Raw genomic sequence first — 20549 nt, 5'->3', positions numbered from 1 at the left:
TTGCTTTATATTTATGTATTATATTTTAAGAGGTGACAGAGTTCCTCAAATCCTCAAATTATTCCACTTTAGGAAATCCTGCTATCAGGATCCAAAAACAAATTTAAATTATGAAAAGTTTCCATACTGTGGAGACAAATGCGTGCTTCGTGGAAGACCGTATTGTGCACCCACAGCGCACCCCCTGGATTATCTGACTGTAGCCAGGTCGACGAGTGGCTTTACGACTTGGTGAATTGCAGGTAAATGATGACAATGAAAAGTACTTCTTTTGGACACACAAATTCTATCCTGGCTGAGAGAAATCCAGCAGTCTTCCCTCCTACCCTTGAAGGAGGCAAAACCAATCATGCCTCATTTACATTTTCATTTCAGTATTTCTAATCTACAAAGGTGTCTCTTCTTTGGTTTCCCTTTGGAACCAGTTAAAATATCTGCCTAGCTCCCTCAAGAGTTAAATAAAACCTTCAACATATGTCAAAGAGTTTTATTTCAATATGGGAGCCATGACTCTACCTTTTTCTGAAAATTATCTTTCAACAGATCATTTTAAGCTCCTCGCTCAGTGAGTCGATTTTAAATATGCAAAACACCTCAGTTTTCTGGGTAAAGGTTCCTGTTGTGAGGTAAAATCTACTCTTTTTTATCTTATCTGTGGACTTTCTGTGATCCAAACTCTCCTGTCTTTCCAACTACACCTACCATACCCATTAAGAAAGGATATTTCTTCTTATATTTTTTTAAAATCATGAAATGTTTAAAATATACAAAAAAATACATATTCATGTTCCTGGACCCATATATTCAACAATTTGATATACTTAACCCAGACGATTAAATCTCTTAAGGGAACAAAGTGACAATACAAATGAAGTTCCTTACCTCCTCACTCTCTTCCCTATTCCTAACCCTTCCCTCTCCCCAAAGGCAACCAGCATTACAGACTCAGGCATATTCTTCCAGAGTCATGATTTTATAATTAATGATACATGTGACTGACCACGAATTATAGCATTTAAAAAATTTAACATAACTGCTGTCATTGATATGTATACCTTCAGCAAACAGCTCTCACTTTTGAGATTTACCCACCTGGACTGTGTTTTAATTTTTAGTTCCATGTCTTTGCATCTAGATTAATGGACCATTACCATTCGCCAATACCATGTATTACCTGCCCTTGGACCTTGGCTCACATTCCTCCACTAAGAGTGTGCTACTATGAATGCTCCCCTGCCCAACAACATCTAGTTCCAGCCAGTGAAACCCAATCACTTTAGTGACTTTTTATTTTGAAATAATTTCAGTCCTTCAGAAGGCTTAAAAGAAGAATAATCAGAATTTCCAGATACTCTTCACCCAAGCATTTACCACGTTTGTTTTATCCTTCCCTGCCCCAAATCTCTCTCTTATAGATCTATGCAGATATATGCATTTATTTATACATATGCACACATAAAACAAACTTTTTTTCTTACATTCTTAAAGTAAGTAGAAGTCCCAATGCCTTTTTACCCCTAAATACTTCAGATGGTTCCTAAAAAGCAGTAACATTCTTTTATATAACCTACAAAATTATCAAAACGAGGGAGCCAACAATGACAGAATACCATCATCTCATCTGCAGATCTTATTCACAATGTGCCCATTTCCCCCAATAATGTCGTTTATAGCAAAAGAAAAAATTTTTCTGACCGAGGATCAGGTTGCCATCGATTACATTTAGCTGTTTTATTTCTTCAATATCCTTTAATCCTTCTTCCTGTTGTTATCTTTCATGACCTTGACATTTTTGAAGAGTACAAAGCAGTTATTCTGTATAATTTCCAAAGAGTTGAGTATGCTGGATGCTTCCTCATGATTAGATTTAGGTTATGGATTTTTGGCAGGTGATGTGTCCTTAGTGTATTGTATCAGCAGGCACACAATGTCGGTTTGTCCCATCACTGACAAGGTTAACTTTGATCACTTGGCTGCCACGTCTTTCCTCTGTCAAGTTGCCACTTTCCTCTTTATAATGAATAAGTAATTTTGGTGGAAATACTTTGAGAATATTTAAATATCCTCTTTCTCACCAAATATTCACCCAGTGGCTTTAACATCTACCCCATCAATTACTATGATCGTTGCCAAATGGTGATTTCCAAGTCTGTAATTCCTTCTACATTTGTGATTTGGTGCCTTTTCTACTCTAAAGGGTTTTCCCCTCTGCTCCGTTTAGTTAATACAACCATTTGTTTGTCAGTATGGGATCACAGACTCTCATTTTAATAAATGGTGACACTTCACTAACGTCCCTGTTTTGAGACTCCGCTATCTGGCCGGGGGTTGGCCTATTCAAGCTGGCCTCTGGGTCCTTCTAGTCAGGTCTGCCTCCTGCTTACTTTCTGACACAAGCTGTCACAGGTTCATCTTCACTTTCTGACCCCTGGTCTTGACTTTCTCCAAAGAGCTTCAATTTCTTTCAGTGGAGAATGGTATCTAGAAACCACGATCAAAACACTTGGTGTGCTCACTGCTGCCATGATGTCACTACATGACAGTTCCCAGGCCCTGGAGAACAGAGTCTGGTAGATATACACACATGTAAGTTATTAATTTCCCAATCTATCCATCTATTAGATAACAGGAGTTAGAACTGATAATCCTTAACCTTTTTAGGGTCCAGGTCAAATATCATTTCTCCCTTTACACATTCTAACTGTTGTCTGTTCTGACAGCACTTTGCCATCTACCCCCAAAGTGAGGCATCTTTCCCTGCTGGCTTATGAACTCCCTAATGGAAAGGAAGCAACTCAAATTCACCTTTGCTCGGAACTCTCTACAGTGCCCTAAATATGGTCGATAACTACCATGTATGTTTAACTGAACAGGACTGTCATGAACAGAGAGGGACTGACTTGCATGACATCCAGAGTAAAAGGAAAACATAGAAACTTTCCCTTTCTGCATATAATGGCATGCTTTTATACCTAAGGAAATACACTGGTTTAAGCACCTCCAGTTACTTTGCTTGTACTATATATAGCAGGTCTCTTCCGTTGAAATAAACAAAAGTATCTTCTTATTTAGAATTGTATCAGAATATAACCTCCCCTAAAACTAGTTTCCTTTGTTGTGCCTTTACGTCTATTAGCAGAGAATTTGATAAAAATGTCTCTTGTCTCACAGTATAAGAAGTTTCATTTACCTACTACATTTTTAGAAATACGTGTTTTACTTCACTCATTCCTTTAAAAATATTTTTATTAAAAATATATTTCAAGTTGACTTAGACAACAGCATTCTTATCCTCAAAGACTCCATAATACTCAATCCACTTCCACATTTTGATACAAGATACTGGTTAAAGCCACACATTACTCTCACCTGAAAGAAACTGTAATTTTTATGCCATTTAAATATATTTGAATAAGTGAACAGAGATTTCACTTTAGGTTCCACAGATCTGGGAAACATCAAAGTTTAATGTTAGGCTTGATTACCTCTTTCAGAGCTTAAGAAAAACAAGTCATAGCACCAACTATGCACCTTAATAAATAAAAGCCAACGAGAAAAATAAGTAAATGGGAATCCATCGAGATCTGCATTGAAATCCCGAAATATCCCAGGTGACAGTGTGAGGTTGAGCCCCGGGTGGCACAGCTCTGCTCTTACCGTTAGCGTGGCCGTGTTCTCGTCGTCCGACCACTGCACGGAGAGGACAGAAACAAAGTATTAAATGTGGATAGTGCACTGGGCTTCCCCAAAGCAATGCTCCATCTAAAAATGATACATAAATAAGAGACATCTTTTCCTGAAAACAAAGTACATGTCAAAGTGAGATTTTCATGTAATTTCTCACTTTACCAAACATAGGCTAAGATGTAAATATGAGAACCATTTCAGGGCTCACTGAAATGATAGAATGGGCTGTTTTATTCTGAACCAACCTGTATTTCTTCTGCTTCATCATCACTGTCTGGCTGAGAACATGTTGGTGGATCTTCCCTAGAAGAACATAAAACAAAAATTAAGCAAGAAAAAGGCTTCAGTACCATGTATGTAGTCATAAGTTCAGTCATACTCAATATATATTTGAAAAGGGAGAGGGTATGGTTTGCTCAGTTGGTTGAGCAACTGAGCAATTTTGGCTCAGGTCATGATCCCAAGGTCATGACTCCACGTTGGGGTCCATGCCAAGTGTGGAACCTGCTTGAGATTCTCTCTCCCCCTCTGCCCCTCTCCCCTGTCACATGCTTGCTTGCTCTCTTTCTATAAAATAAAAATAAAAAGACAGCCTCAGAATTGGAGGATAATGTTAGGAAAAGTTCATTTTTTTAGAGAGAAAAACCAATACAAAATAAAAAGAATACAAACTTCCTGCCCTCTTCTCATACGTCACTAGAACCACGGAAAAGAAAAATTCAACCTCCAACTCCAAGGATACTAGCAGTCATCTACAACCCTGAATCCCGATATATGAGAAAGTACTGCCACAGACGAGGAAGATCAAGTGAGATGAAGAAGGCAAAAGGAATCATCGGACGAGCTGTTCTACTGAAGAGCGGGTCCCCCTGAGAGGCAAAATCAAGAATCTTTTTCTACCTAGTAAGAAAAGAGTGTGTGGGCTGGGGTCAGGTATTGCCCTGGACCTTGACTGGCACCACGGAAACGTGTGGGGAGAGACAGGGAACCAAAGACTTGACGTGTCTCCTTTGAAGCAGCTGGCGAGCACAGCACGGGTGGAAATGGACCACTTAGTAACCAATCTTCATTGCCTAGGGAGAAAGCAAAGGCCGAAAACACTCAGAAGGAATAACACTGCTTTGGTCTCTCATCAACACTAAACCACAAGTAACTGGCCTACGAAGAACTCACCACATCAATGAAAACAAATAATAATCCAAACAAGAACCAGCACAGGATCTGTACCAAGAAACTACCAGAAGAAGGGAAAGGGAGGCTGCTGGTTGACCAGGGGCATTTATCTATCCCTATGCTCCTCTGGAAACCCCACTAAAATGATAGGAAAACTCTCAAGGAAAAAAGGGATCAAAGAAGAGACAGCTGCAGAAAAGAGACAGCAACAGAACTTTGGAAAACAGAAAGCCAATGAGGAGGATAACCCAGCGAGCAAAAGGGAGAAGCTAGAACTACCACTGATGACGAGACCGAAGTTCTGGGCTACAAACAGGTAGGTTGCTTGTGTGAAGTCCACAGAAGGGACAGTAAGATACACGTAGCCTTCCTCACCCTGCACACCAAAACAACTAATCCTCTCCATGAACCAAAGAGGGTAAGGACTCAGGTCCATACTGCCCCGGAGGAATACGAGGGTGAAATGCTAGAGTGCGACAAGCAGCCTTGTGAAAGTCACACTAACAGTGAGGCCCCTAGTCCCCTTCCTCCCACTCTGCTCCCAGAACACACACAGGTTACAACATTCTTCTCTGTAGAAACTCAACCACCCCAGAGGAAAGACCTGTAGATCTTTCCGGGAAACTTCCGTCAATTTCTGCTCATTGCTGGCACTCTTAGCCAGCCCCACCCGGTTTTTACAAAGTTTCCAAGTGTGTGTGTGTATGCGTGTATGTGTGTGTGTCCCCCTCACTCTCAAATATGAATAAAAGGCCTAGAATCATTAGAAAACTAAAGAAAGGCTCCAAGATGAAAAAAAAAAAGTTTTTTAAAAGGAAAAATATTTTTTAAATCATTAATATCCTTAAAAATAAAGATACTGCATCCACAAGAGAAGAACAGAGGGAACAGAGGACAGGATTGAACCTGTAGAAATGAAAATCTGGTACGGAAATTTAGTTGTCTTTATTTTTCCTAATGTTTATTTTTGAGAGAGAGAGAGAGAGAGCGCGAGAGAGAGCGCGCGCGCGCAAGCAAGCAAGGAGGGGCAGAGAGAGGGAGAGACCCAGAATCCAAAGCAGGCTCCAGGCTCTGAGCTGTCAGCACAGAGCCAATGTGGGGCTCGAACTCACAGACTGCGAGATCATGACTTGAGCCGAAGTCAGATGCTTAACTGACTGAGCCACCCAAGTGCCCCAAATAGCTGAAATTTAAAAATTCAATAGCATGAATATGGCAAAATGAAGGAAATTTCCCAGAAAGGAGAACCAAGAAGACAAAGAAACAGATAACAGAGAAGGAATGATAAAATTCAGGGAACCCAGCAAGATCCAATATCTAAATAATAGTTCAAAAAAGAGAAACAAGAAAATAAGAAAAAATTATCAAAGACACAGTATTTTTAAATGTCCCCGAACTGAAAAATAGGTCTCTAGAATGAAAGGGCTCACCAAGTACACAGCATAGAGAATGGAGGAAAAAAACCTTAAATGTTATGCAAAGATGGCCACAATAATTCTTGCCATCTAGTCTGATATGCTCGTCTGCAGGGCGACTTTGCCACACTTGCCATCAAATAATGGCATTTATTTCCCCATTCCTTTCATTTAAACTGGCATCAAGATTCACTGTGATCAGCAAAATGTAGCACAAGTGACAGCATGTAATTCAAGGTGTCAGAAGCCTTTACAGCCTCCACTCTCACATTTGGAATGCTGCCAACCCTATGCAAAGTAACTAAGGGTAGTCTTTCTTCTTTTTTTAAAAAAAATTTTAATATTTATTTATTTATTTGGGGAGGGGGGGAGACAAGCAGAGAGAGAGGGAGAGAGTGAATCCCAAGCAGGCTCCAGGCTGTCAGCACAAAGCCCGACATGGGGCTCGAACTCCCAAATCATGAGATCATGACCTGAGCCAAAATCAAGAGTCTGATGCTTAACTGACTGAGCCACCCAGGCGCACCCCGCCCCCTCCCCGAGAAGGGTAGTCTTTCTGAGATGAGAGTCCACATGGGAAGAGAAGCCTAACATCAACTGCCAGACACGTGAGCGAGGCCATCTTAGCAGAACCACCAAATGACGACAGCGACAAGAATGCCTTAGCAAGACCAACAGAAGACGCATCCAGTGTCAAGAAGTATGGGCGTCAGTTCCCTCTGGCCCGTCTAGTCCCGTGGGAGGTCAAGGTGTGGCCCAGGTTTGCATCACAACTGAGGAACCCTGAACTTAGGGAATCACGTCTTCTACAAGGTAAACCGGTTCGGTCTCCGACCAAGGGCAGAAACACTGTCTTCACCTGTCCCACACAATAAAAAACCTGTTCTCTGCTAGAGAGGGAGCTGCTATCTCTACCTTCCAAGGCTCTCTGCTATATAAACATCCTTGAAAAGATAACAAGAATAAAAGGCATCAGTGCTTCTGCTAGCAAGGTAAGCAGGAAGTGAGAGACCCAAGGAGAACTCTCAACACCCAGCGACGCAATCACTGACAAAGTGTTCATTGTTTTTAAGTCAATACGTTTGGGCAATACAGAGGGCTATTGTGAAATGTAAAAACATGAAAGAGGAATTCTCAAAAACATTCATAAAGAAAACCAAGTCACAATAAAGGAACACAAATCAGAATGACATGGGACTTTATGGAAGATAGTAGACCATGCCTTCAAAATCACAGGGAAATACTCTGCCTAAGATCCCATACTAAGCCAATTCACCCCCTCAAAAAAATCCAGAGTAAAATAAGAACGTTTTCCAGGTATGAAAAGACTCGAAAGTTTTTCTTCCTATGCATTTTAGAGCATGTGCTTCAATAAAACGGGTAAATCAAGAGACCCAAAAACGTGATATCCAAGGAAAAGAAAATCGGGCACAGAATAGGAAAGTTCCAAGGTAACAACTGTATACTAGCCCTGAAGAGCTGCCAGACTGGAACAGGAAGAGGGACTGCTAAAATGAATCTGGGAAAGGAAAATGGACCCGCTGGATCTGAAATGTCCTGGAGTGTTTAGAGAAACAGCTAACAGGCTTACGCCCTGTTTACTGGAAAAATTACTAAGTATTAGTGACAGACATATGGGAATTAAGTAAATTTAATGAAGCTGGCTAGTAGTTCCAGAGAAAACAAGGTTATAAAAAAAGGAAAGGTTGGGGCGCCTGGGTGATCTCGGGCTCAGGTCATGATCACATAGTTTGTGGGATCGAGCCCCGAGTCGGGCTCGGTGCTGATGCCGTGGAGTCTGCATGTGATTCTCTCTCTCTCTCTTTCTCTCTCTCTCTGCCCCTCCCCTGCTTGCACGTGTGCCCTCTCTCAAAATAAACTTAAGAAGAAAAGAAGTACAAAAAATAATTTCTTTTAAAAAGGTCATCATAGGGGCGCCTGGGTGGCGCAGTCGGTTAAGCGTCCGGCTTCAGCCAGGTCACGATCTCGCGGTCCGTGAGTTCGAGCCCCGCGTCAGGCTCTGGGCTGATGGCTCAGAGCCTGGAGCCTGTTTCCGATTCTGTGTCTCCCTCTCTCTCTGCCCCTCCCCCGTTCATGCTCTGTCTCTCTCTGTCCCAAAAATAAATAAACGTTGAAAAAAAAAAAAAAAATTTAAAAAAAAAAAAAAAAAAAGGTCATCATAGTACACAACGTGGCTCAGCAGCCAACAGTAACATCATAACATTGTGACCACTGACTAGTGATTTAACCAAAAGCTGTAATGAAGATCTCGAGGGTGTAAGAAAACTAAATCTTCAAATATCATAACAGAAAGGTGGAGATAGCATCTTTTTAAGAAATAATTAGTGTAAGTATATTGTTAAATACAAAGCTACCAACAGTGGTTCCATTCAAATTTGAGGGCTTAATAAATTAAGTGTTATGGCAGCAATCACTGGAATGGCATATCCTCCTTTATAAATCAAGAAACTGACACATGGACTTATCAATAATTTAATCAATCAGTCAATCTGGTGTGATTTTGGTTAATGCAGATCAGTTCCCTACATTTTTTTTTCAAGTAAGCTCTATGCCCAACGTGGGGCTTGTACTCACAATCCTGGGATAAAGAGTTGTGTGCACGACCTACTGAGCCAGTCAGGCACCCCAGGTCTCTAAAGTTCAATCAGTCCTCTGTAATCCTCAAGAATAGAGTTCCCAGATCCACAAAGCTAAGACCCAGACCCTGCAGTATAATGAGAATGCTAACACTGTCACCTGTGAGTTCCCTGCTCAAGGAGCTATACAGCCTTTCCTTCTCTTGCATCTCTTTCAACACCATACATCCTTAAATATGACATTATCATCTTTAATGTGGCTCCATCATACAAAAGGTACTCAATGAACTTGAAAGTGTGTTTTACCACTCTAAAACATCAGGTGTTTTTGATTGTATAATGAAATACATTGAAAAATCATGTTTATAATCAGTGTCTTCATATAGTTCTTAGAAGGACTTATCACAATGCCTACTCTGAGGTAGCTCACAAAACCGGATCACTGTAAATGATGACGGAAGGTATAAATTCTCAAGTTTACTAGACTTTCTTTCTAAGGTATAGCTCTAAACACTGATGACTGGAATGGTCAAAGTATGATGCTAATATTTAGAACTATTCTGTATTTCCTGTATCACCTCCAGCACAGAGCAATGGGAACCCTTAAGAGCACTGGCTTTGGAAAAAGACATGGTCTGAGTGTGTCAGTTCTCCCACTGTTAGTCGAGAGCTTTGCCCCATTATCCCGTCTACAAAACCAAAAGAGAGGGGCTACTCTAGAGTTGTGAGGATTCAAATCAGGAACATATGCAACACGTGTTTAATAGCTGGTGTCTATTATTATTCTGCCTTAAGGGAGACAGGTTAGGAAAGAAAGAACTCAAGACCAGAAAGGAACAAATCAAGATTAGTTCTTGGAAGCAATGAGTCAGACCACCTGAGTCAGACCCAATTTGTGAGACCAGTTCAAGTATCACCTCTACTGCAGCTTACAGTGATTATTTAAACTTGAAAAACATGCTTATCAGAATATGGATGCTTTTATTAAAAAAAAAAAACAAAAAACAAAAAACAAAACCCAGACACCTATTTATTTACATCTAACTTGGCCACTGAACGTGGATTCCCAAGGTAGGATACCCCACCCATCTTGTTATCTCAGTAACACACTCAGCACCCATTTCATATTAGGCACCTAATAATGTGCAAAAAATGACTCACTTGTCTCAGAAATGGATGTTACCAGCCTCCTTTCCCAACCCACTACAGATAGTAATAATCGAACCAAGTTTCTTTCTTACTGAACCCTGGATGCAGCCTCAGAATCCTTCTCAACACATCACTCTAGGAAACCATTACCAGATCTGAGTTGGCAAACAAGATAAACCCAGTTATCAGCCTTGGTCTATACTATTCATTTGACTCTACCGTGGAAGAGAGTGAAATAACCATGTTCATTTATTCATTCATTCACTCAATACATACTCATTAGGCCCAGACTCCGTACTAAGTTAAACATGTAAACAAGATCCCTTACAGAGGTGAAACGCAGAAATGAAAAAAAAGTACTGCATGTGGAGGTTATGGGAGATTAGGAATGAAGAATCAAGAGCTATGGAAACCCCAATACCCATTTCCCCACTTCTCTATTAATAAAACCTCCAATTTGTTCAGAAACTAAGTGCCCCTGTGCCTTGAGGACTTCTCCCTAACCACGCCAGTACCTACAGACCAGTCCACCGCTCATGGCTATTCCAACGCCCTGCCACTGAGGGGGACCCACCCCTGACCAACAAGGGACAGAGAGCTCCTGAGAAGGTTTGCTCTGCTCTTCAAGAGGAATGTGAGACAGGATCTCCTTTCTTCTGGCTTCTGGATATGACAGTGTGAGGACGTGATGCTTGAAATCACTATGGTGAACTTGGACCCTGGAGAGGAGAATCAAGAAGTTCACAGAGAAGCTCTTTTTGAGTCCTAGCATCACTGACCTACTACACTTCCCAACAATTACCATGTCATAGGACTTCTGAAATAATTCATTTGCCTCCTTGTTTAAGTCATGTTTAAAATGGGATATTAAGTTAGTCTGTCTGGGCTACTAAAACAAAACACTGACTGGCTTTATACTGAGTGGCTTATAAACAGGAATTTATTTCTCACAGTTCTGGAGGCTGGAAGCCAAGATCAGGGTGCCTGCAGGGTCAGGTTCTGGGCTGCAGATGGCCACCTTCTCACCGTGTCCTCACATGGCAGAGGGGGCAAGGGAGTTCTCTGGGGTACCTTTTATTAGGGCACAAATGCCATTCACGAAAGCTCCACCTTCATGACCAAATCACCTCCTAAAGGTCCCACCTTCTAATACCGAGTATCTTTGGGAGTCAAGATGTCAACATATGAATTTGGGGGCCACACAAACACTCTGACCATAGCAGATATCCTGTATCTGCAATGAAAATCAACCCACTGACCTGGGGAACACACACAGGGAGCACTGGGTGGCAGGTTAAGGAGAGTACGTAAGAGCTGGAGGAGCAAAAAGGCCACATTCACTTCATGAGAGATGAAACTGAAGAAATTATATTCACAGCCTTGGTCTGCCTTTTAATTTCTTTGTACCAACTAACTTGGAAACCTAGAGGAAAGCATTTAATTAGGAAATCCACTTTCTGAGATAAGTACCTTAATACACTAGTGTTAAACATATAAATTGGTACAATGGTTAGTGAAAACTATCTGGCAATACTAGTCAATATAGGAGTCAAGACTCCTATAACTGGACTCTAGGATTCTTATTGTACAGAAATAATCCTACGTGCAAACGGTGTTCCATGCAAAAATATGTTCACTGAGGAATTATTTTTCTATAAACTTGCAAATGACCTAAATGCCCAACAACTATGGAATTAATTATAGCAAGTACATATCCATGGAAATTATGCAGTTACTAAAAATAATTTTATGCCAGGGCGCCTGGGTAGCTCGGTTGAGCGTCCAACTTCAGCTCAGGTCATGATCTCACTGTTTGTGGATTTGAGCCCTATGTCGGGCTCTGTGGTGACAGCTCAGAGCCTGAAGCCTGCATCGGATTCTGTGTCTCCCTCTTTTTCTGTCCCTCCCCCACTCACGCTGTCTCTTTCTCTCTCTCTCAAAAATAAACATTAAAAAAAGATTTTTTTTTTTTTAATAATCTTATGCCATTTGAAAAACACATGGAGGGGTGCCTGGGTGGGTCAGTCGGTTGGGCATCCGACTTTGGCTCAGGTCATGATCTCACTGCTAGTGAGTTCGGGCCCCACGTCAGGCTCTGTGCTGACAGCTCAGAGCTTGGAGCCTGCTTCACATTCTGTCTTCATCTCTATGCCCCTCCCCTGCTTGAGCTCTGTCTGTCTCTCAAATATAAAAAATTTTTAAAATTTAAAAAAAACTTAAAAACACATGGAAAATTACACAATTGTCTTCACTGAAATAAAGAATATAAAATTATATATTATATAAAATATATATTATATACAAACATGTATTATGTATAATACGTATTACATATTAGATGAATATAGTATAAATTATATAAAATACGACATTACATATTATATAAAATGTAGTATGCTCATAAGATAGGCTAAAAAATGTATTTAAAAAGACTAGAGAAGATATTCCAATATTTGAACAGGATTTGCTTGGAGCGCCTGGGTGGCGCAGTCGGTTAAGCGTCCGACTTCAGCCAGGTCACGATCTCGCGGTCCGTGAGTTTGAGCCCCGCGTCGGGCTCTGGGCTGATGGCTCAGAGCCTGTTTCCGATTCTGTGTCTCCCTCTCTCTCTGCCCCTCCCCCGTTCATGCTCTGTCTCTCTCTGTCCCAAAAATAAAATAAACGTTGGAAAAAAAAAAAATGAACAGGATTTGCTTTTAGGTGCTAGAATTATAAGTGATTTTTTTCTGCTTCTTTATATTTTCTCTATAAAGTTTTCAAGTTTACTATAATAAGCAAGTACTCCTTTGGTAATTAATAATAAGGTGGGGCATCTTTTACACATGACGGAATCTCTAGGCATTCATATTGTTCCCACTCCGTACCATTTCAGAATTTATCTTACCAAACAAAACTGAGTCATACACAACTCCCATAGTCTATGCTAAGGAAAGATGCCTAATCGACAGATCTGTGTCTACCAGCCATAGTTCACTACTGGCCTACTCACAATAGAAAGAATATTCAGTAAGTCTAGTCCATTAACTCCATTCTATTTATTTGTAACTATAATACTGTATTCCTCGATGCAGGGAAACATCCCATATAAAAGAGCTAAAATGTCCACATATTAATAGACACAATTGTGGTACTCTATTAATATTTTAAACACACACACACTCATTCAACTAATTGTGACTATCTGAACTCAGGGAGAAATTACTGATAGACAGAAACCAACCTGGATTACTCTGGCCTGAATAGAGATATTCTGGCCTGCAGGACTTCAATAGTTGAACAAATGAAACCACTGGGATGTCCGGATCCGAAGCCATAAACCCTACTGTCGATATGAACCCCAGGATAGGACTGTGCTGTTTTCCCTAGCGTAACTTGCTCCGTTGGTCAATATCGTGGATCGATAAGTGATGTGATACTGTAACCAGTGCATCTAGATTGTAATCACCTGGAGGTTGTTTTGTTCTCCAGGGTCACTCACACCAAAACTGTTAACCCATTTAAAGTTTAATTATCCCTTTAGGTTAAGTTAAATTATGTTCTTTTTGGGTTAATTAAAGCTTCATGGGGTGTTCTCGTTTCACTTTTTTACCCCCTACTCTTCCTGGGAAAGTCAAAAAGATTAGAATAGCAAGTGTTGTCTGAGCTGAGATGTCAGCACTCCCCTTGACAAGGACGGAAGGGGCCCTCAGGCCTGACCACACACATTCGGTTAAGGCACCGCCAACTACTGTGACACACCAACCATCATTTTTCAAGAAACAGACTCTCAACTATGGAAACAAACACCTGGTCACCAGAGGGGAGGTGGGTGGGGGTATGGGTGAAGAAGTTGATGGGGATGAAGGAGCGCACCTGTCATGATGAGGACCCAGTGATGTTTCCAAGTGTGGAATCACTGTATTGTACACCTGCAACTAGTATTACACTGTATGGTAACTGGAATTTGAATAAAAACTTTAAAAAAAAATCGTAGGTTAAAAAAATAAAAAATAGCATGGACTCCAAGGAAAAAAATGAAAAGATTAGGACAGCAAAGAATATGCTGAGAGGGATGCACAACCAAACCCGCACACAAAACAAACACTGAGCTTTAAAAAGACACATCCGGGGGCACCTAGCTGGCTCAGTCAATAGAGCATGTAACACGTGAGCTCAGGGTTGTGAGTCTGAGCCCCAGGCTGGATGCAGAGATTACTTACAAATATCTTTAAAACAAAGAGACAGGTTTGAAGAAAGCTACTTAGCAATGAAACAGAGTAACACATGAATCTCAAAAACATTATGTTGAGTTGAAGAAGCCAGACACAAAAAAATACATACTATATAATTTCACTTACACGAAGGCCTAGAACTGACAGAACTAAGCCATGGAGACAGAAATCAGACCACTGTTTGCCTGGGGTGGAGTTGGAGGAGGTGGGCAGGATTGACCAACAGGGGAGAGCAGGGACTTTCCTAGGGACTGGAAATGTTTGATTTTCTTTTTCTCTTTCTTTCTTTCTTCCTTTCTTTTTTGTTTAATGTTTATTTTTGAGAGACAGAAAGAGAATGAGAACAAGAACAAGTGGGGGGGAGGGGCAGAGAGAGAGGAGACACAGAATCTGAAGCAGGCTCCAGGCTCTGAGCTGTCAGCTTAGAGCCCAATACGGGGCTCAAACCCACAAACTGCACGAGATCATGACCTAAGCTGAAGTCAGACGCTTAACCGACTGAGCCTCCCAGATGCCCCGGAAATGTCTGATACTTTCAATGGCAAGGTGATGAAACAAGTGTGCATTATTTATCAAAACTCATCAAACGTTACACTCAAGATCTGTGCATTTTATTGTAAATGTACCTCATTTAAATTTCACCTGTATTTTCAAGTTTTTACCTATAAAAATAATCCCACCTAAAATTACTGCCCTTTTCAAATCAAAGGTTTTTCTCAGCCAGAGTAAATGACACCTTCGTCCATCCAGATGTTCAGCCAGAAACGAGAGGGTAATTCTTGCCAGCTCCTTCTCTGTCACCAAGTTCTGACGGTGCAGCTCCAACACCTCACATCCACTCACATCTCCCCTCCAGTGTCACCATCGTAGTTCACGCCACTGTCAGTTCTAACTCGGTCCAATGCAGCATCCTCCTAACCGGTCTTCAATTCCCACACGGTAACCAGTCCCAGTTCAAACCCTGAAATCTGCTCAAGTCACTGTCTTGTTCTGAGCTCTTCAATGCATTCCTACTGACCTCAGAATAAATACTAGAATCTTTAACAGGACTCCCACACACTCCCTAACTACCTCCCGGGTGGCACCAACCAACTCTTGCATCGTTCGGCCCTCCGTGCTCCAGCTGCATGACTCCCTGCAGTTCCCCGCAGATCAAGACCTTCCACGCCTCAGAGCACTCCTTAATGCTGTTCCCTCAGCCTGGAAGATCTTTCCCTCCACCCATCAACTGACTACCTTCCACCCAAACTTCCTGACTGAGAGGCTCCTAAGTTACTTCTTCAGGGTATTCTCTGTCCTTCCCTGCCATCTTCAGCCACCCCACCCCCAGTGATTTAAAGTCTCATCAGAATTCTCAGTTACATATTTACTGGTGTGCTTGCTTAATCTTCCAGGTGAGATCAATGATGATGGTGAGAGCAGGTGGTGTTTCTTCAGAGCATACAGTAGACCAGGCACTGGGCGAAACATTTCACACATTATCTCTTTTCATCTGTGCAACAACCCACAGTAAGTTCTAGGGTGTCAGTCACCCCATTTACGGACAGGGAAACCCAAGCACAGAGCACTAGAAATTACAAAGACATGATCTGCCAGCAGGCAACGGGACTGGAGGACCGGCACTAGGCTGGATCCACTCCCACACACTTGAAGCTGAACCGCCAACTCCAAAAGGGCAGGATCCCTCTCTGATAGGTGCACTACTGTGCGGCAAGGTGCCACAGAGCCGTGCGACGGTATTTAGCAGGGCCCACCCACGCCACAAGCTCGCACAAACACCTGGCCAATGAAAAACAACACGGAGCTCTTCAATACGCTTGCAATACGGAAATCTACCCAGTACTTTCTAATGTTAGAAATTATTTTCTTTATAGTCCCATTTGTTTATTTTTGAGAGAGAGAGTGAGAAAGAGAGCACAGGGAGGGGCAAAGAGAATCCCAAGCAGCCTCCACGCTGTCAGTGCAGAGCCTGAGGCAGAACTCGATCTCATGGACCATGAGACCATCATCTGAGCCGAGATCAAGTGTCGGGTGCTTAACCGGCTGAGCCCCTCAGGCGCCTCTACAGTTCCATTTATAGAAATAAACTCATTATTGTTCTAGACTTGAGAATAACAAAATTATGTTTTTAAGTGCCCCAAAGTTGAGTCTTGCTTAACTATTCTACTGTTTCCTTATCCTGCAATTAGAATTCATGAGACTCTCATTAACAATCTTCAGGTTATTATGAGGCTAAGAATAACCAAAAACAGAAATGTAATCCAGAAAACTACACAGAAAATTCACAAGAGAAAGGGAAGCGGAGTATGAAATTAGTGTTACTGAAAACACACACAATTCTATTCCCAAGTTCCTTCATCCAACAAATGTCTACCAAGCACCTCTCACGTATCAGGTACTGCCCCAAGCGCCAGGAACAGACCTGTCCAAGTCCCCATTCTCATGAAGCCTGCATTCTAATAACAGAACAATTATGGGAATTATGCCAGATGGAAGTATTATGCAGAAAAATAAAATGAGGCAAAGAGTAAAAGTGAGGCACCAAAATGTGCCCACTCATACCATGAAGCAGTATTCAGCCTTAAATGGAAAGAAATTCTGACACATGCTAGAATATGGGTGAAGCTTGTGGACATTATCGCTGAGTGAAATAAAGCCAGTCACAAAAGGACAAATCCCCTACGAGTCTGTTCATGTGGGGTATTTAGAGTACTCAAAATCATAGGCACAGAAGGTAGAACAGTGGTTAGCAGGGGCTAGTGGGAAGAGAAATGAGTAGTTCGTGTCTAATGGGGGCTGAGTTTCAGTTTTACAAGACAGAAAGAGTTCTGGAGGTGGATGGTGGTGATGGTTGCACATTATAAATGCACTTAGTACCCCTGAGCTGTGCACTGAAAAATAATTATGATAGCAAACTTTATGTTATGGGCATTTTATCACAACAAAAAATTTTTTTTAAACAATTCCAAGGGAGGGACGCCTGGGTGGCTCAGTCGGTTGAGCATCTGACTCTTGATCTCAGCTCAGGTTTTGATCGCAGGGTCATGAGTTCAAGCCCTGTGTTGGGCTCCATGCTGGGCGTGAAGAATACTCAAAAAAAAAAAAAAAAAAAGGATAATAATGATAATAATAGTAATTCCAAGGGAAAATTATTTCCAACCTGGAATTCTACAAAAAAGGAGTTCTATACACCAAGGGTTCCTGTTAAGCTAGTTCAGAAAGGAAGTGAGGGATGAGCATTTATTTAGGTAACATGACCTGTGAGCAGAAACCTGAATGAAAAACCAGGAACTTCATCACATTCTATGATTCTTAAACTTTTTCAAGTTTGCACTAAAAAGACTGAAGCATGGTAATGTCGTCCCTTTATAACTAGAGGAATTACAGCAACAGAGAAGGTGGAGGGGGGTTAACCATGGGGAAGAAAAGGTTAAGGAATTACACAATACCCTAGTAAAGCTTTCTATTTGTAATGGACAATTAATTTTTTATCTTAAAAGTTGAAAGATCTCAAAAAAAGAAGAAAAAGAGAAAAAAGGCTGAAGAACTTCAGAGGGTCTTAATGGGCCCTCTTCCTGCCCCCGACCCCCTCCATTTTCTCAAGCAAGAGATGGAAGGAACTGCCCAGTTTCACAACCAGCAACTATCAGAGGAAGGAGTACTCAATTCTGAGTCTTATTAATTGAACACTGACAAGAAATACAGGACAAAGATCAGGATGTAATTTTAACTAGGGGGAGAAAAAAGGAGAGAATCGTGCCAAAGCTAATGTATTTATTTTACCTGGTAATTATTGAGATCTAATCACTGCAACATTTCTTTGTGATAAAGTTTAAAGAATTTTTCCTGGTACACTTTACCTTCCTGAAACCACCAGAGTTCCATCATCGAGTAAATAATCCTTCACATTCTGAGGAAGTGGAAGAATGACACTAAAAAAAAACAAAAAACAAAAAACAAAAAAAACAGTAATAATAAATAAATTTACCAAAAAGGCATCATTTTAAAAGACCAATCATAAGCAGAGAGAAAAATTCCAAACTCAATTTTTTAATTACTTGTTACCTTTATTTTAAAATAAAATGGGAAATGTTAATGATGTACATTTGATAGGAGACTGAAAATTAACAGTATCAATAAAGATTGTGGGAAACTAAATTCGGCTCATATATTAACAACCGTGGTGAAGAAACAAAAAACCACCAAATCCAAAGAACCATACTGAAATTACAGCATGAAAGGCACAAGCTCAAGAGAATTCTGAGTGAGTACATGGGCCTTCCAGAAATCAGACACCAGCAGATATCTGCAGCAACACAGGAAATGCAGTAAGCAAATCAGAAATTTACAGCATCTGACCACCTTCTACGACAGAAGACAGAGGTAGCCTTAGGATCTGGAAACCCTTCCTTGGTTGGCAGTGAGCACCTAAGGCTAAGAATCCACCATGTGTCTGGATGTGTTTTGGTGGAATCCCATTCAGCAGACTGGACTGTCAGAGCCAGAAAGCTGCTTTAGTTTAATTTGTTTCAGACAATTAAGGGAGGGCAAAGCCACAACCTGAAGTCACTTCAGAATCTCATGGGATAATCTGCTTTTTACTCTGTAATAATAAATCATCAAGAAATTCTGCAACAGATACCTAAACGTAATGCTATTATTTTGACCTTGAGGCATATAGTCTTTAACAACTGAAAAGAAATGATGGCTTGCTTTCAGAGTCAAGAGGACATCGACTCATGCATCATTTATTAAGTTTTCTGGCAAATCAGAAATGGTTTGTGTGCACAGAGATTATTCATGGGCTAGTTCAGTTCTTAAAACTAATATCTGATTTGTCGAATTTTACAATTTTACATTGAAAAGCTTAATTCTTCAGGCTTTTAAGGTCAACCACTAGATCTTACTACCCTATTTGTAAATCTGCTAAACTTTAACCCATTTCAAGTGAGACTATGAAACTCAAAAGCTGAAAAAAAAAAAAAACCACCATATAACATGTTAAGTGCTACTCCAGGCAAGAATGTGCTTTACACAAACTAATGAGGCTGTCCAGAAAGAGCTTAGATCGGTCACTGAAATCCAAGTCAGGTGAGAGTCCAATGAGGTCTGTCCAACAGATGTAAAAGAATTAAATGACAAAGTACCTACTCCATTCTATATCCCATTCAGTACCTTATACATTCAGTATCCTCTTCTAGATTCTAGAATTCTAGATCTTATCTGATTCTAGACCAAGGGGACATAATTGTATACACACAGACAAGTTATTCTAATACAATTTTAAAGGTAAAAGGGGGCTTAAAAGATTATTTAATATAGCTTTTATGTTTGAGGAAAATAACCGATTTTAAAAAGTAAAGCAGATGGCCCAAAGTTATCTAGCTAATGATTCTTAAGCCTGAGTCAAAGTTCTAGAACTCATCAAAAAATAAACTTGTATTCTTACCCACCTAGTCATCTCTGAACCATGTAATAAACACTGAATAATAATGCTGAGTCAATAACAACAATATGGTCTCTCAGCATTAAAGCTGACAAGGACAATGACAAAGCTAACACAACGCCACCAGACTGGCCCAGATTGTGGCGGGATATCCTGCTGTATGTTAGGTTCCCGTGACATTACCACAGAACTAAACAGACTGAAGAAACAGTTTAAAGACAGAGTAAAGAACAGTTTCAGGCAACACGGCTTAGTTGTGGACTTTTAAAAACCCCACCTCCTGGTTATTTTTCATTCTTTGCTTCCTAGGAGTGGTACACACTCTAAGTGAACTAAAGTTATTTTGCGTCAATGGAGCTTTGACTAAATCCAAAATGTAACAACAAGCAGCATTTCCGTGTGTTTACTACATGCCAGAAACAGTGGCAAGCATTTTAAATGTCTCATCTCATTTAATTCCCATGCCAATCCTATTATTTTCTCAAATTTCCAGATGGGGCTTAGAGAGATTAAGCAATTTGCTCAAGATGCTGGCGGAACCAAAATCCAAAGCCAGGCAGACGGCCCCAATTCGAGAGTCCAATTCTTAACCATCAGACTTTTCCTGCCGAAGGCAAAGGAAAAACCACGCCACAGATGACAAAAAGGCACCTGCACACATTGCAGGTCAGCTTCAAGTGCACTCAGTAGGAAAATGTCTGACAGGTTCACAAATACCTCTCTCTCACCAACACAAATAACTCTAGCCTCATCTCAGACCTAAAGCTTATTCCGATTATACAATGTAACAAAGGATTGGACTATCATAAGGGAAGATAACGTCTTAGGAGGCAATGTCCACTGCAGCTCTTGAAGCTCTTCCTTTTGTTTT

General features: G+C 40.8%; 1 protein-coding gene and 1 non-coding gene across 5 annotated transcripts in view; one reads left to right on the top strand and one right to left on the bottom strand.

Moving 5' to 3' along the window:
* Positions 1-20549, bottom strand: part of CDC123 (cell division cycle 123) — a 60673-nt gene that overhangs the window by 38957 nt on the left and 1167 nt on the right. For 3 of the 4 annotated variants that reach the window (XM_047066857.1, XM_047066860.1, XM_047066859.1), the window contains exons 2-4: positions 18093-18164; positions 3933-3990; positions 3658-3690 (exon numbers count right to left, since the gene is read on the bottom strand). In XM_047066857.1, the coding sequence (XP_046922813.1) occupies positions 3658-3690; positions 3933-3990; positions 18093-18164 (163 nt within the window). The remainder of the gene's footprint in view (positions 1-3657; positions 3691-3932; positions 3991-18092; positions 18165-20549) is intronic. The other variant, XM_047066858.1, reaches the window with a different exon arrangement.
* On the top strand, positions 13653-13774 carry LOC124502813 (U6atac minor spliceosomal RNA). The gene has a single exon (XR_006960061.1). It is a non-coding gene; the product is annotated as a U6atac minor spliceosomal RNA (small nuclear RNA).

Source organism: Lynx rufus, unplaced genomic scaffold (assembly GCF_022079265.1).
Source record: "Lynx rufus isolate CCGP_SWC_20201006 ecotype Redwood Valley unplaced genomic scaffold, mLynRuf1.p SCAF_7, whole genome shotgun sequence".
NCBI classification, from domain to species: domain Eukaryota; kingdom Metazoa; phylum Chordata; class Mammalia; order Carnivora; family Felidae; genus Lynx; species Lynx rufus.
Note: the sequence above shows the minus strand (reverse complement) of the source record. Positions and strands in the feature narration are given on the sequence as shown.